Source organism: Oratosquilla oratoria, chromosome 21, assembly GCF_046742065.1.
Source record: "Oratosquilla oratoria isolate Oo_2021 chromosome 21, ASM4674206v1, whole genome shotgun sequence".
In the NCBI taxonomy this organism is placed as follows: domain Eukaryota; kingdom Metazoa; phylum Arthropoda; class Malacostraca; order Stomatopoda; family Squillidae; genus Oratosquilla; species Oratosquilla oratoria.
The window spans coordinates 19,648,515-19,661,903 of record NC_134797.1 but is presented as its reverse complement, the minus strand read 5'-3'; the positions used below and the strand labels follow the sequence as shown (position 1 = coordinate 19,661,903).

The window sequence follows — 13,389 nt, the reverse complement described above, 5'->3', positions numbered from 1 at the left end:
TTGGTGAGGAACAGTGTGGATTTAGGACAGGTAGAGGTTGTGTAGATCAGATTTTTGTGGTAAGACAGATATGTGAAAAAGCTATAGGAAAGGGAAAGGATGTTTTTTGGGCTTTTATGGATCTGGAAAAGGCATATGACAGGGTAGACAGGAAGGCACTGTGGGAGGTTTTGCAGATATATGGGATAGGAGGAAAGCTTGTAGGAGCTGTCAAGAGTTTTTACAAGAGTAGTAGAGCATGTGTCAGGATAAGAAATGGAGAGAGTGAGTGGTTTGAGGTAAAGGTGGGACATCATCAGGGATGTGTTATGTCGCCCTGGCTGTTCAACTTATACATGGATGGGGTGGTGGGTCAGGGATTGGAAATGGTCAAAGAAAATGGAGAAAAGTGGGAGGTGAGCCAGCTGTTGTTTGCGGATGACACTGCGCTGGTAGCAGGATCGGAGGAGGGAATGAGGAAGTTGGTGACAGAGTTTGGGAGAGTGTGTGAAAGAAGAAAGTTGAAGATAAATGTGAGTAAAAGTAAGGTGATGGATGTACATGGGGTGAAAGTTGCAGCAGACTGGAAGTGAGCATTAAGGGAGAGTGACTGGAGGAAGTGGATAGTTTTAGAAACTTGGGTGCAAATGTGGCAGGAAAAGGTGGAGTGGAGTTGGAGGTAGAATGTAGATTGAGAGAAGTGAGTAAATGCCTTGGTGGATTAAAAAGTGTAATGAGGAGTAGACATTTGGGAAAGGATGCTAAGAGGAGACTGTATGAAGGAGTGATTGTGCCAACAGCACTGTATGGGGCAGAAACATGGAACATAAGAGAGAAGTTTGAATGTGTTTGAGATGAGGTGTCTGAGAAGTATGATAGGGGTTACTAGGGTGGATAGAGTGAGAAATAAGGGGGGTGAGGAGGAGAACAGGGGTGGTAAGGATGTTGGGAGATAGGGTGGACGAAAGAATATTGGGATGATTTGGACACATGAAAAGAATGAGTGAAGAAAGATGAGATAGATGGATGGGGTAAAAGGGGCTTTGGGGAATAGGGGAATGTCTGTTGAGGAAGGATGGGAGAGGACAGAAGACGGATGAATGTAGAATGGTTGTATGCGGATGATGTGATGCATGAGGTGGAATTGGTGGGGGGATGGGGGTGAGATAGTATGTGTGAGAAAAATTTGACGCAGCTCGAAGGGATTTCTCCCCGTCTTCTCCTTTTCTGCATGAGGGGACAGAGAGGGGGGTCGCTGATTTAATGAAGCGGCCTTGCTGTGGATGTGCTGTGTCTGGCGACACTGCTTCTGACCCAGGGCAGTAGACGAGATACAGGGATGATCCATCATCCAGGAGGTGCCAATATAAGAGGGAAGGTAGAGGGTGGAGGGGAGTGGAGTGTATTATGGATGGAATGGGTGGGAATGGTTTTTATGCCTTTGTTTTTTGGCTACCTCCCTTGTGAGAGGGGAAAAGTCTTTGGTATATGTATGTACTAACAGTCATATGTGGCAGGAATGTGTGTTTACTTTATTTATTTATTTATTTTTTATTATTATTATTATTTTTTTTTTCAGTTGCTTTAGAAATGAGTCAGCAGTTTGCTGAGACTGGCAGTGTGGTAGGCCTTATGACACCCAGCAAGGACAGCAATCTTCAGCAACAGCATCAACAACCAGTATCACCACTTCCAAGAACTGCAACAGGTATGTGTTTTAGATTAATGCTTTACTGTCATGGGTGCTGTTGGGTTTGTTGGGGGTAAACCTGTCCAAGGAGGACCCATGATGGAACAGCAAAGGAAGCCACCGCAGAAAATGCATATGAACAGCGGGGGGGGGGGGTCATACAGCACTGCCTTTCTGCCAAGATGCACACTGTCAACCTTAGCCCCACCCAGGAGTGTGTGACCAAAGAGCCAGTCTCTGAAATGTGAGGCTCAAGTTCACAAGTATTAGCAATTTTTTAATTTTCTTCACTCTCTTCTCTCTTTTTTTCTTTTTCCCTCTTTCTTTCTATCTTTATCTTCCTCTTTTTTCTTTCACACTCTCTCTCTCCCCTCTTCCTCTCCAGACAGACAATAATAATTGATGTTATATATCTCAATTTTAGCAGTGTTCAGCAAGGCCCATGGCATAGGAGAAAAAGTGTTTGAATGGATTAGTAACAGAAAACAATGGGTCATCATTAACCTCTTCACTCCGGGGCACATCGCACGTCTGGCAGCATTAGCTGTCCGACATGCGATGTTGTGTCATAATCGCATTATAAAAAATAAAGTCAGTGCTCAATCGTTCGTTCTCTTTCACCCGTGTATTTTGATAACCATAGAAAATATGATGAAGCCAGTTTAGAGAGAATGAAAGTTATGTAGGTACGACTACAATAAATATAATCAAGATGGCAACGTCGGCATCATCGAGTACCCACCTGCTCCTCATGCCGCCTACGTAGGCGTCACCGTATGGAAGTGGTTAACCCCTACAGTGTCAGCGGCATAGGTTGTATGCCGCAAATTAAAAAAATTGCCAAAAATAGGCATAATGTTGAGGGTCAAATCTGTGGTAATGACCAAGTAGCCCTATCCATTGGCTATAAAAAACATCCAATTTTTTTTATTTATAAAACTGGCAACCCCAGCAGCAATTTTTCAGGGGTAACTGGGGGTATAAAATCGGCATTTGGGTAACTGGTGTACGAAACAGAGTATGAGGTGAAGTCATACTTCAACAGTTAGGCAGGTGCTATTTAGTACATATTTGGATGTATAGAACTGGCAATTTCGCACTGCAAATTTTCGTAATAAATGCATAATACAAAATGTGTCCGGACAATAATGGTGTGATTGATGCTTACTAAAACATATACCAAAATAATAAGAAACACCACAGTCACCCATCCTATATGAAATTATAACAAAAAAATACACCGAGAAATAGATTTACCCCATAACAAAGTGATAAATATTTGCCAAAAAAAATCCACAAAAACAATTTAAAAACATGTTTTCCATAAGTGCCAGACTATTATTTGTGACTGTACATTGATTTGAAACATCATAAATGTAAAATTCCTTCACTCTGAAATTCTAACGAAGCTTCCCCCAAAAATATGACCGTTCAACGTGTGTTAGGAGCGAAAGAAAGTCTACAGATGTTCTACCAAACTTTTGCATGCATATCTTGACAAAATCAACCCAATTTCTCTACTTCTAGGCTAAGGTGAAACAAAATAAGCAAGATTTGTTGGTTTTATATAATTTTGAGTAGATTTAAGCAATAATTTTTTTTTTGGCTCTATGGGTTAATGGTGTAAAATCCAAATGGGGTAGTGTTACTAGTGGAGTTCCCTGAGGCTCAGTTTTGAGTTCCTAATTGCTCAAGATATATATAAACAACTTGGACAGGATGTTTGATATTAATGTTAGTAAGTTTGCAGATGACATTAAAATAGGACATATAAGGTCAGGGGAAGATGCTGTGATACTAAAGTAGGATCTTGATAAATTGTTAGCATGCTTGGTGAAATGGCAAATGGACCTCAATATCTCAAAGTGCAGTGCATTAAATGTAGGATTTCACAATCCAGCTAACAGGTATATGTTAAATAATGCTAAATTAAAGAAAACAGGGTATGAAAAGGACTTGAGAGGATTAGGGGGGTATAGCATTATCTTCATCGTCCCTTGTAAAAACAAAGGCATAAAAACCACTCACCAATTCCATCCACACACACTCCACCCCCATTCACCCTCTCCCTCATTCTTGGCTCCTGGATGATGGGGTCATCCCTGCATCTCGCCCACTATTTTGGATCAGAAGCAGTGTCACAAGCCACAGTACATCCACAGCAAGGCTGGTTCATAAAATCGGTGACCACCCCTCTCTGTCCCATCATGCAGAAATGGAGAAGACAGGGAGAAATCCTTTTGGGCTGTGCCAATTTATTTTTCAAAGTTCCTCACCCCCATCCCACATCCACTTCCCCTCATGCGTCATAGCATCATCCATACACAACCATTCTCCATTCATCCCTATCTTCTGTCCTCTCCCGTCCTTCCTCAACAGACATTCCCCTTTTTCCCAATGCTCCTTTTACTCCATCCATCCATCTCATCCTTGGTTGCCCCCTCATTTTCATTCCTTCCACATCTGCCTTCCACACCTCTTTTACTAATCTTCACTCATTCTTTCCATCCCAATACTCTTTCATCAACTCTCTCTCCACCCCCGTTCTTCTCCTCACTTCATTTCTCACTCTATCCTAGTGACCCCTATCGTACTACTCAAACACATTCAAACTTCTCTCTTCTTTTCTTATGTTCCATGTTTCTACTCCATACAGTGCTGTTAGCACAATCACTCCTTCATACAATCTCCTCTTAGCCTCCATTCCCAAATGTCTATTTCTCATTACACTTTTCAATTCCCCAAGGCATTTACTTGCTTCTCTCAATCTACAGTCTACCTCTTCCTCCACTCCTCCCTTTCCTGCCACATTTGCACCCCAAGTATCTAAAACTATGTACTTCTTCCAGTCCCACTTCCTTAATACTCACTTCCAGTCTATTGCCACTTTCTTCCCTTGTACATCTCATCACCTTACATTTACCCACATTTATCTTCAACTTCTTTTGCACTAACTTCCTCAATCCTTCCTCTGATCCTGTTAAAAGCAGTGCTGTCAGCAAACAACAACTGGCATATCTCCCACTTTTCTCCATTTTCTATAACCATATACCCATCTGGGGTATTGGCTGCTTGTTATTGTGGCAAAGTAGCATGCAGTTGATACTTTAGGGTCTATATGGGGTGCCCCTACAGACCAGAGCCACACATCATTTTGTCTATGATAGAGGAAAACTCTTCATAGAGAAATGATGACACTTATACTACGACTGTCCCTCCGTTATGCTGTCCCCCAACCCCTTGCTGTCCTGTACCATTTCTCTGAGTATTCATTTTCTGCTGTGGGGGAATTCCCTGTGGTGGGGGAAAAGAATACTGCCACCAAGTATTTCCACTTGGATCGTAAGAGGCGAGAAGAAAGGGACGTGGAGTGGGACTAGGCATCCTAAAAAAAGTAAAGGCATAAGAGGGTCTAGGAGTTTTCTAACCAGCACCCTAAGGTTTGGGTCTTTTAATGTGCATGGATGTGGTACAGATGAGAGTAAAAGGGAAGAGATAGGTAGTATGTTTGTGAGAAGAAAGATGGATGTGTTGGCTTTGAGTGAAACTAAATTGAAAGGTAAGGGTGAGTGTAAGTTTGGGAGTGTAAGTGGGAGGTTATCAGGAGTGAAGAGAGGGCGAGGGAGGGAAGGGGTGGCTATACTAGTAAGTGAAGAGATAGGTAAACGTGTAGTGGAGTGGAAGGAGGTTTCCTCAAGGATAATGTGGATGAAGGTGAAACTGGGAAAGGAGATGTGGGTCTTTGTAAGTGCATATGGGCCTGGCAGTGAGAAGAGTGTAGAAGAAAGGGAGGCTTTTTGGATAGATTTAAATGAGTGCATAGAGGGATTAGGGAGAAATGTCAATGTAATAGTACTGGGAGACCTTAATGCTAGGGTAGGAAATGGTTCAATTGATGGAGTGGTTAGGAAATGTGGAGTTCCAGGAAAGAATCGTAGTGGAGAGTTGATGGTGGAAATGTGTCTAGAGAGTTGATAATAGCAAATACAGTGTTTCGGAAGAAAGTCAAGCATAAGTACACATGGGAGAGGGTAGTGGATGGAAGGGTGGTAGATAGAGCGTTAATGGATTATGTAGTAGTAAATAGGATTATGATAGGAAGAGTTAAGGATGTACATGTGCTAAGGGGAGAGGGTGGGGGAATATCAGATCATTTTTTGGTGGAAGATAAGTTGAGAGTGGAGGATAGATGGAGAAAGAGGAAAGGGACAAAAGGTAGGGAGGTGCTTAGAGTGAACTCTGTAAATGAAAAGGAAAAGGAGAAGGAGTACAAGAAGAAGCTGAGAGAGGAGTGGGAGGGTGTGATGGATAGAGTAGAGCTAGGAGTGGAGGAGGAATGGGGATGGTTCAAGGAGGGAGTCACAAAGTGTGCAAGGATGGTGTGTGGAAGAAGAAGGACAGGAGGAAATAGAAGAAAGAGTAGTGAATGGTGGGATGAGGAAACAAAGAAGGTTGTAGAAGAGAAGAAGCCAGCTTTCACAGATTGGTAACAAAATAGGACGAGGGAGTCATATGAGAGGTACAGAAAAAAGAAGTAAAGCAAAAGGTAAAGGAGGCAAAGAGGAGAGCAGATGTGAAGTGGGGTAAGAGTATGACAGAAAATTTTGAAAGTAATAAAAAGATGTTTTGGAAAGAAATTAAGAGAGGAAGAGGGGGCGAATCAAGTAGAGAAGAAAAGGTAAAAGGTGCAGATGGAGAGATGATAATGGAAGAGAAGGCAGTAAGAGGAAGATGGGCAGAATATTTTAGGGATTTGCTAAATGTGAAGGAGGATAGGGAGGGAAAGATAGTTGCACTGGGAAATGCTAAGAAAATGAGAATGATGAGTGAGGAAAATGGAGGAGAAATAAGGAAGGATGAAGTGAAGGCAGTTGTTAAGATGATGAAAGCAGGTAAGGCACCTGGTCTGGATGGATGCCATGCAGAATGTCTAAAAAAAAGGAGGTACAGTGATGGTGGACTGGCTGGTTAGAATATTTAATGATTGCTGGAGAGAGGGTAGAGTGCCGGAGGATTGGAGGAGTGCCTGTATAGTTCCACTTTACAAGGGAAAAGGGGACAAATGTGAATGTAGTAATTTCAGTGGGATTAGCTTGTTAAGTGTAGTTGGTAAGGCTTATGGGAGGATCTTGATTGAGAGGATTAGGAGAGGAAGAGAGGGAGTAATTGTTGAGGAACAGTATGGATTTAGGAAGGGTAGAGGTTGTGTAGATCAGATCTTTGTGGTAAGACAAATATGTGAGAAAGCTATAGGTAAGGGGAAGGATGTTTTTTGGGCTTTTATGGATCTGGAAATGGCTTATGATAGGGTAGACAGAAAGGCACTATCAGAGGTTATGAAGATATACGGGATAGGAGGAAAGCTTCTAGGAGCTGTCAAGAGTTTTTATGAGAGTAGTAGAGCTTGTGTCAGGATTAGAAATGGAGAGAGTGAGTGGTTTGAAGTAAAGGTGGGACTTCGTCAAGGATGTGTTATGTCGCCCTGGCTGTTCAACTTATACATGGATGGGGTAGTGCGAGAGGTAAATGCAAGGGTAGTGGGTCAGGGATTGGAGATGGTTAAAGAAAATGGAGAAAAGTGGAAGGTGAGCCAGCTGTTGTTTGCTGACGACACTGCGCTTTTGGCAGGATCGGAGGAGGGACTGAGGAAGTTGGTGACAGAGTTTGGGAGAGTATGTGATAGAAGAAAGATAAAGATAAATGTGGGTAAAAGTAAGGTGATGAGATGTACAAGGGGTGAAAGTGGCAGTAGACTGGAAGTGAGCATGGGGGGACGGAGAGTGGGGGTCACCGATTTAATGAAGCGGCCTTGCTGTGGATGTTCTGTGTCTGGCGACACTGCTTCTGACCCAGGGCAGTGGACAAGGTGCAGGGATGACCCATCATCCAGGAGGTGCTAGGGTAAGAGGGAGGGTGGAGGTGTGTGAAGTGTATTCAGGGATGGAATGGGTGGGAATGATTTTATGCCTTTACCTTTTTGGCTACCTCCCTTGTAAGGGGGAAAAAGCCTTGGTATATGTATGTATGTATAACCATCTCCTACCCTTGCATTTACCTCTTGCACCACCCCATCCATGTATAAATTGAACAGCCATTGTGACATAACACATACCCGATGAAGTCCCACTTTTACCTCAAACCACTCTCTCCATTTCTGATTCTAACACAAGCTGTACTACTCTCATAAAAACTCTTGACTGCTCCTAACAGCTTTCCTCATCCCATATATCTGCAATACTTCCCACAGTGCCTTCCTGTCTACCCCGTCTTAAGCCTTTTCCATATCATTAAAAGCTCAAAAAACATCCTTACCTTTTCCTAATGCTTTCTCACATATCTGTCTTATCACAAATATCCAATCGACACAACCCCTACCTGTCCTAAACTCACATTGTTCCTCACCAATTACTCCCTTTGTTCCTCACCAATTACTCCCTTTGTTCCTCTCCTAATCCTCTCAATCAAGACCCTTCCATAAGCCTTCCCAACTACACTTAACAAACTGATTCCTCTGAACCTACTACAGTCACACTTGTCCCCTTTTCCCTTGTAAAGTGGACTCAGTCCTCCAGTCCTCTGGCGGCCTACCCTCTCTTAAACAAACTTTTTTTTTTTAGATATTCTGCATGACATCCATCCAACCCAGGTGCCTTATCTGCTCTCATCATCTTAACAACTTCCTTCACCTTCTGTCCTTTTCCTCTTTCTCCATCTATCCTCCACTCTATCTTCCACCAAAAAATTATCTGATATTCCCCTACTCTCTCCCCTTTGAACATGTACATCCTTAACTCTTCCTACTATACTCCTGGGTACTACTATATAGTCCATTCATTATCTACCACCCTTCCCTCCACCACCCTCTCCTATGTGTACTTATGCTTGACTTTCTTCCTAAACACTGTATTTGCTATGATCAACTGTATAGGCCCATCATCAGCTCTCCACTATGATTTTTTCCTAGAACTCCACACATACCAACCACTACCTATTGGTTCATTTCCTACCCTAGCATTAAGGTCTCCCAATACCACTATATTGACATTTTTCCCTAAACCCTCTATCCATTTTCCAAAAACCCTCCCTTTCCTCAACACTCTTCTCACTACCAAGCCCATATGCACTTACAAAAACCCATATCTCCCCACTCCACTACACACTTATCTATCTCTTCACTTACTAGTATAGCCACCCCTTCTCTCCCTCGTGCTCTCTTCACTCCTGATGTCCTCCCAACTACACTCCCAAACTCTGACTCGCCCCTCCCTTTCAGCTTAGTTTCACTCAAATCCAACACATCCATATTTCTTCTCACAAGCATACTGCTAATTTCTTCCCTTTTATTCTCATCTGTACAACATCAACACACATTAAAAGAGCTAAAAGACACGAATGTACAGAGAAAAGGATGCCTAGTCCTATCTATGTCCCATTATTGTACTTGGCAGTATTTAATCCCCCACCATGAAATGAGAAAATTTATATTTAGATAAATGGTACAGGACAGTAACAAGAGGGGGGACACCATAACAGGGACAATCACAGTATAATAAAGTATCATCTCTGTGAATAGAGGTTTCCTCTACCACAGTCAAAATGATGCGTGGCTCTGGTCTGTAGGGTTGCCCCATATAGACCCTAAAGTATCAACTGTATTCTACTTAGCATCTTTTAATGCCACAATAACATGCAGCCAATACCCCAGACGGGTATTGTTTCAGTAACCCAATTATTTAAGCTGTATTCTACTTAGCATCTTTTAATGTCATAATAACATGCAGCCAATACCCCAGACAGGTATTGTTTCAGTAACCCAATTATTTAAGGATGTAGGTTGGTTAGACCCGTGCTCTCAATTTAGTATATACCACCTGAAACTCCGTCATTGACGCATCTTCAGTAGGAGCAGGGGCACCATGAGCAAGTAGCACATTAGCAATTAGGAGGCAGAGGCTATGTAGGCCCAGGGCAGTGAGCATGAGACAGGGATGACCCTTCATCCATGAGGAGTTAAGATAAGAGGGAAGAACAAGGGTGGTGGATGAGAATGGAATGGGTGCGAGTGCATGCATGCATGCCTTTGGACTTGGCCACCTCCCTTGTAAGGGGGATAAAGCCCTTGGTATATAGAATAGATAGCTTTTATATTGATGGAAGATTTGTATTTATTTTTCATACTAAGTAGAGTAGTCAGATGTTCTCCTGTTATTGTACTCATGGTATTTATTTATTTATTTATTTTTTCTTTCTTTCTTTTTTATCAGATGAAAAACCTCTTCTGGTTCGAGAACAAGCTGTTGTACACCCAATGAGAGGACGACTGTTGGCAACAGTAGCACCTGGTGTACGCTCAATTCAACCTTCAGCACCATATCAGTCATCACCTGAGACAAGAACTGTCACTGTATCTTCAGCCAATACACCAGTTCCAGCAGCTTCTCAAGTTGCATCTGAGACATCTATAGATTTACCTCAAGAAAACACAATGTTGCCAGGCTTAGTACCCATCTCTGGTGAACAAAAAACTGGAACCCAAGAGGGAGTTACAAATAACACACATAATTTGGAGAACTTGGTGAAAATGTTGCAGCTGGCAAGGTCTTTTCCAAATGGAAGTTCTTCCTTACAAATGACTTTGGTTCCCATTATTGCTGATGAAATCATTAAACAAGTCAAGAAAGAGAAGGGAACTGCCAAAGAGAAGCAAGATACCATCCAGGACAATAAAATTTTATTGAATAATGATTCGGCAACATCCAAATGGTGTCGTCTCCTCTCGGTAGTTGGAGGTAATAAGCAGGTACCAGCTGCAAGTACACCAGCTTCAACAGCTGTTACTGTGTCATTAGAAAGGCCAGTTGTAGCCTCAGTAGCAAATCCCTCTTCAAACTCTATCAGTATGAGTCTCAAAAGGGAGGTGGTTAATACCTCTGATATTGAATGTACAAAAGTAATCAAATCAGATGATTACTTTGAAAAAGATGTGCCAGCTTTTGAGGTGGACTGTGCATCAACAGACTTCTGCACCAATGACAATACACCATTTGCTGAGGAAGTGCCTCTTGCAAATTTCCCAACAACTCTAATCCCTCCTGTATCCCATACAAATGGAGGACAGGTTTTGCTCTTAACAAATGTAATCCAAGGACAGGGAGAGAAGAGAAATGGCGATTCTGTTATTCTGAACAGCATGGTCAGAGGAGAATCTTCTTCAAATGTGGAAGTCAATTCAGTCCTTCAAGCTGCTACTCAGATGCAAATGAGCCCAACTTTGACTTCACATATACCAATTTCAGACATTCCATTGGTGCAGCAGCAAATTGATACACAGACTTCATTCATAGGATCCAAAAGAGTTCAGATACCTCAGATTTCAAGGTCATCACAGTCTCAAGTAGATATAACTACAGGAATTAATCCACCATCAAGTGAAAGTCAGTCTCATACTCTTAATCAGACACTAAATTCTGTTAGCTTACCTGACCCTTTATTTGCCCAGAATGGTACTCAAGTTACACAAACCATCTCTCAAGCACATAGAGAACCAGAGAGTGAATCTGTGGTTATGCACATGGATTTAGACTCTTCCTCTGTGCCACTCACCCTGACTAACTCTGACCCACTTCTCTCACAAGTGAGTCCCATTTCAAACCTGAAGTTGCATAATGATCCAACTGCTGTCTCCATCACAACTATCTCTGGTGCTTCACCTGTTACTTCCAGTCAACAGAGGTCTGTGACTACAGAAGAAATCTGTACACCACAGCAGGTGATTCCAGTATCATCACAGAATGAAGTTACAAGTGCAATCAGTCAGCTCTCTGAAAATGAATTGTTGAATCTTATCAACCCTAACTGCTTTGATAATGGTGAGTCTGTTTATTTGTGGCAATATTTAGAAAACTTCATTGGATTTTGCAGTTTGTGAAGTTGATTTGAATACTGCATGGCTCTTTTTTTCCCCCTCTCCATACCAGAGTTGCAGGATTTTTGTAAGTAGTGTTATTTATATGATACTGTCCTCATGTTTTGCAGAACACCCATGGCCACTGGGTGGGCCCATAAGTCACTTGGAAAAACCTTTATATTATTGTCTGAAATGAGTGTAAGGTAATATCCTGTTTTCTGAAAAGTGAAGCATATAGTGCATTTCCAGGAGGCCATTCTTCTATATTGTGCAAATACTGGACAGTGACCTGTATTTAAAGCATAAGTACAGTGAACTAGGAATTTAAGAAAGGCAGGAAGGATAAGTTTAAATGTGTTTGAGATGAAGTGTCTGAGAAGTATGGTGAGGGTTATAAGGATAGAGTGAGAAATGAGGAGGTGGGGAGTGGGGGGGGTGGAAGGGGAGCTGGCAGATAGGGCTGATGAAAGATTATGGTTTGGGGACATGGAAAGAATGGGCAAAGGAAGATTAGCAAAAGGAATGTGGAAGCCAGAGGTGGGTGGAGTGAAGTTGAGGGAATGACTGAAGATGAGATTGATGGGTGGGATGAAAGGGGCTTTGAGCAAGAGGAGAATATCTATTGAGTAGGGAAGGGAGAAGGAAGGAGATGAGTGTGAGTGGAGAATGGTTGTGTGTGTGTGGGGGATAATATTTTCCTACATCCCAAAAGGGTTTCTCCCCCACCTTCTCCATTTTCTCCATGCAAGGATGAGGAGGGAGGGTTGCTGTATAAATGTATGTGGCTCAGCTGTAGATTTACTCCTTCTTACTGCAGCATCGCTTGTGACCCTGGTAGTGAGCAGCAGACTGGGATGACCCTCCATCCATGAGGGGGAAACAATGGGTGGGAGTGTGTGTATGTGTGTACCCTGGCTAGCTACCTCCCTTTTAAGAGGGAAGAAGCTCTTGGTATATAAGTGGGTTGACTGAAGTGCATAACACTGAGTAAATGTATGTGTCTCCCCCCTCCTCCTCCCTACCCTCTTCTTCTCCCTCCCTCTCACCTTTCCCCCTCACACCACTCCCCTTCATCCTTCCTCTCTCCTTCACTTTCCCTCTTTATTTCACCATCAACCACCACCTCAACAAGGTTTCCAACAACCAGAAAACAAAAGACACCCAACAACTTGCACAAACAAAGCACTAAGAATACAAAACTAGCACCAACTCTTTCCGAACTGACATATGAGCAAAGACTGTCCAAACTAGAATTACCAACTTTGGAACAAAGAAGGGAAAGAGGAGACTTGCTGACTATCTATAGAATAATGAAAGGAATGGAAGTCATAGATAAGAACGATTTGTTAATATGGGATAATGGTAAAACAAGAGGACATGAAAAGAAACTAAAAAAGAATAGTTACAGAAGAGATCTGAAAAGGAACAGCTTCCCACACAGTGATAGATACTTGGAACAAATTAGACAGTGAAACAGTGTGTGCAAACACTATTCAAAATTTTAAGAAAAACCTTCATGCTGAGAGATACAAAGACAGGTCACCATGAACATAGCTCTCTTCCCATATAATACAACTAGGTAGATACAGGATACAGTAAAACCACCCAAATAGAACATTACACTCTGAAACCAAAATCCTCCTTATAGAATAGCAGCACATGAATTTAATAGCCCCCTTATATGGGACAAGGAGCCTTTTGGTATATGAATAGACTATTTTCCATGCAGTAATTTTGTCCCATCTCATTACATACACAATCTCCACCAGTGAATCACAATAAAAGATTACATACATATAGCAAGGGCTTTTTT

The 13,389-nt window shown here is 42.2% G+C and overlaps 1 protein-coding gene across 3 annotated transcripts in view; it reads left to right on the top strand.

Moving 5' to 3' along the window:
• Positions 1-13,389, top strand: part of LOC143036737 (uncharacterized) — a 207,428-nt gene that overhangs the window by 192,858 nt on the left and 1,181 nt on the right. For all 3 annotated transcript variants that reach the window (XM_076204423.1, XM_076204422.1, XM_076204424.1), the window contains 2 exons: positions 1,559-1,687; positions 9,934-11,538. In XM_076204423.1, the coding sequence (XP_076060538.1) occupies positions 1,559-1,687; positions 9,934-11,538 (1,734 nt within the window). The remainder of the gene's footprint in view (positions 1-1,558; positions 1,688-9,933; positions 11,539-13,389) is intronic.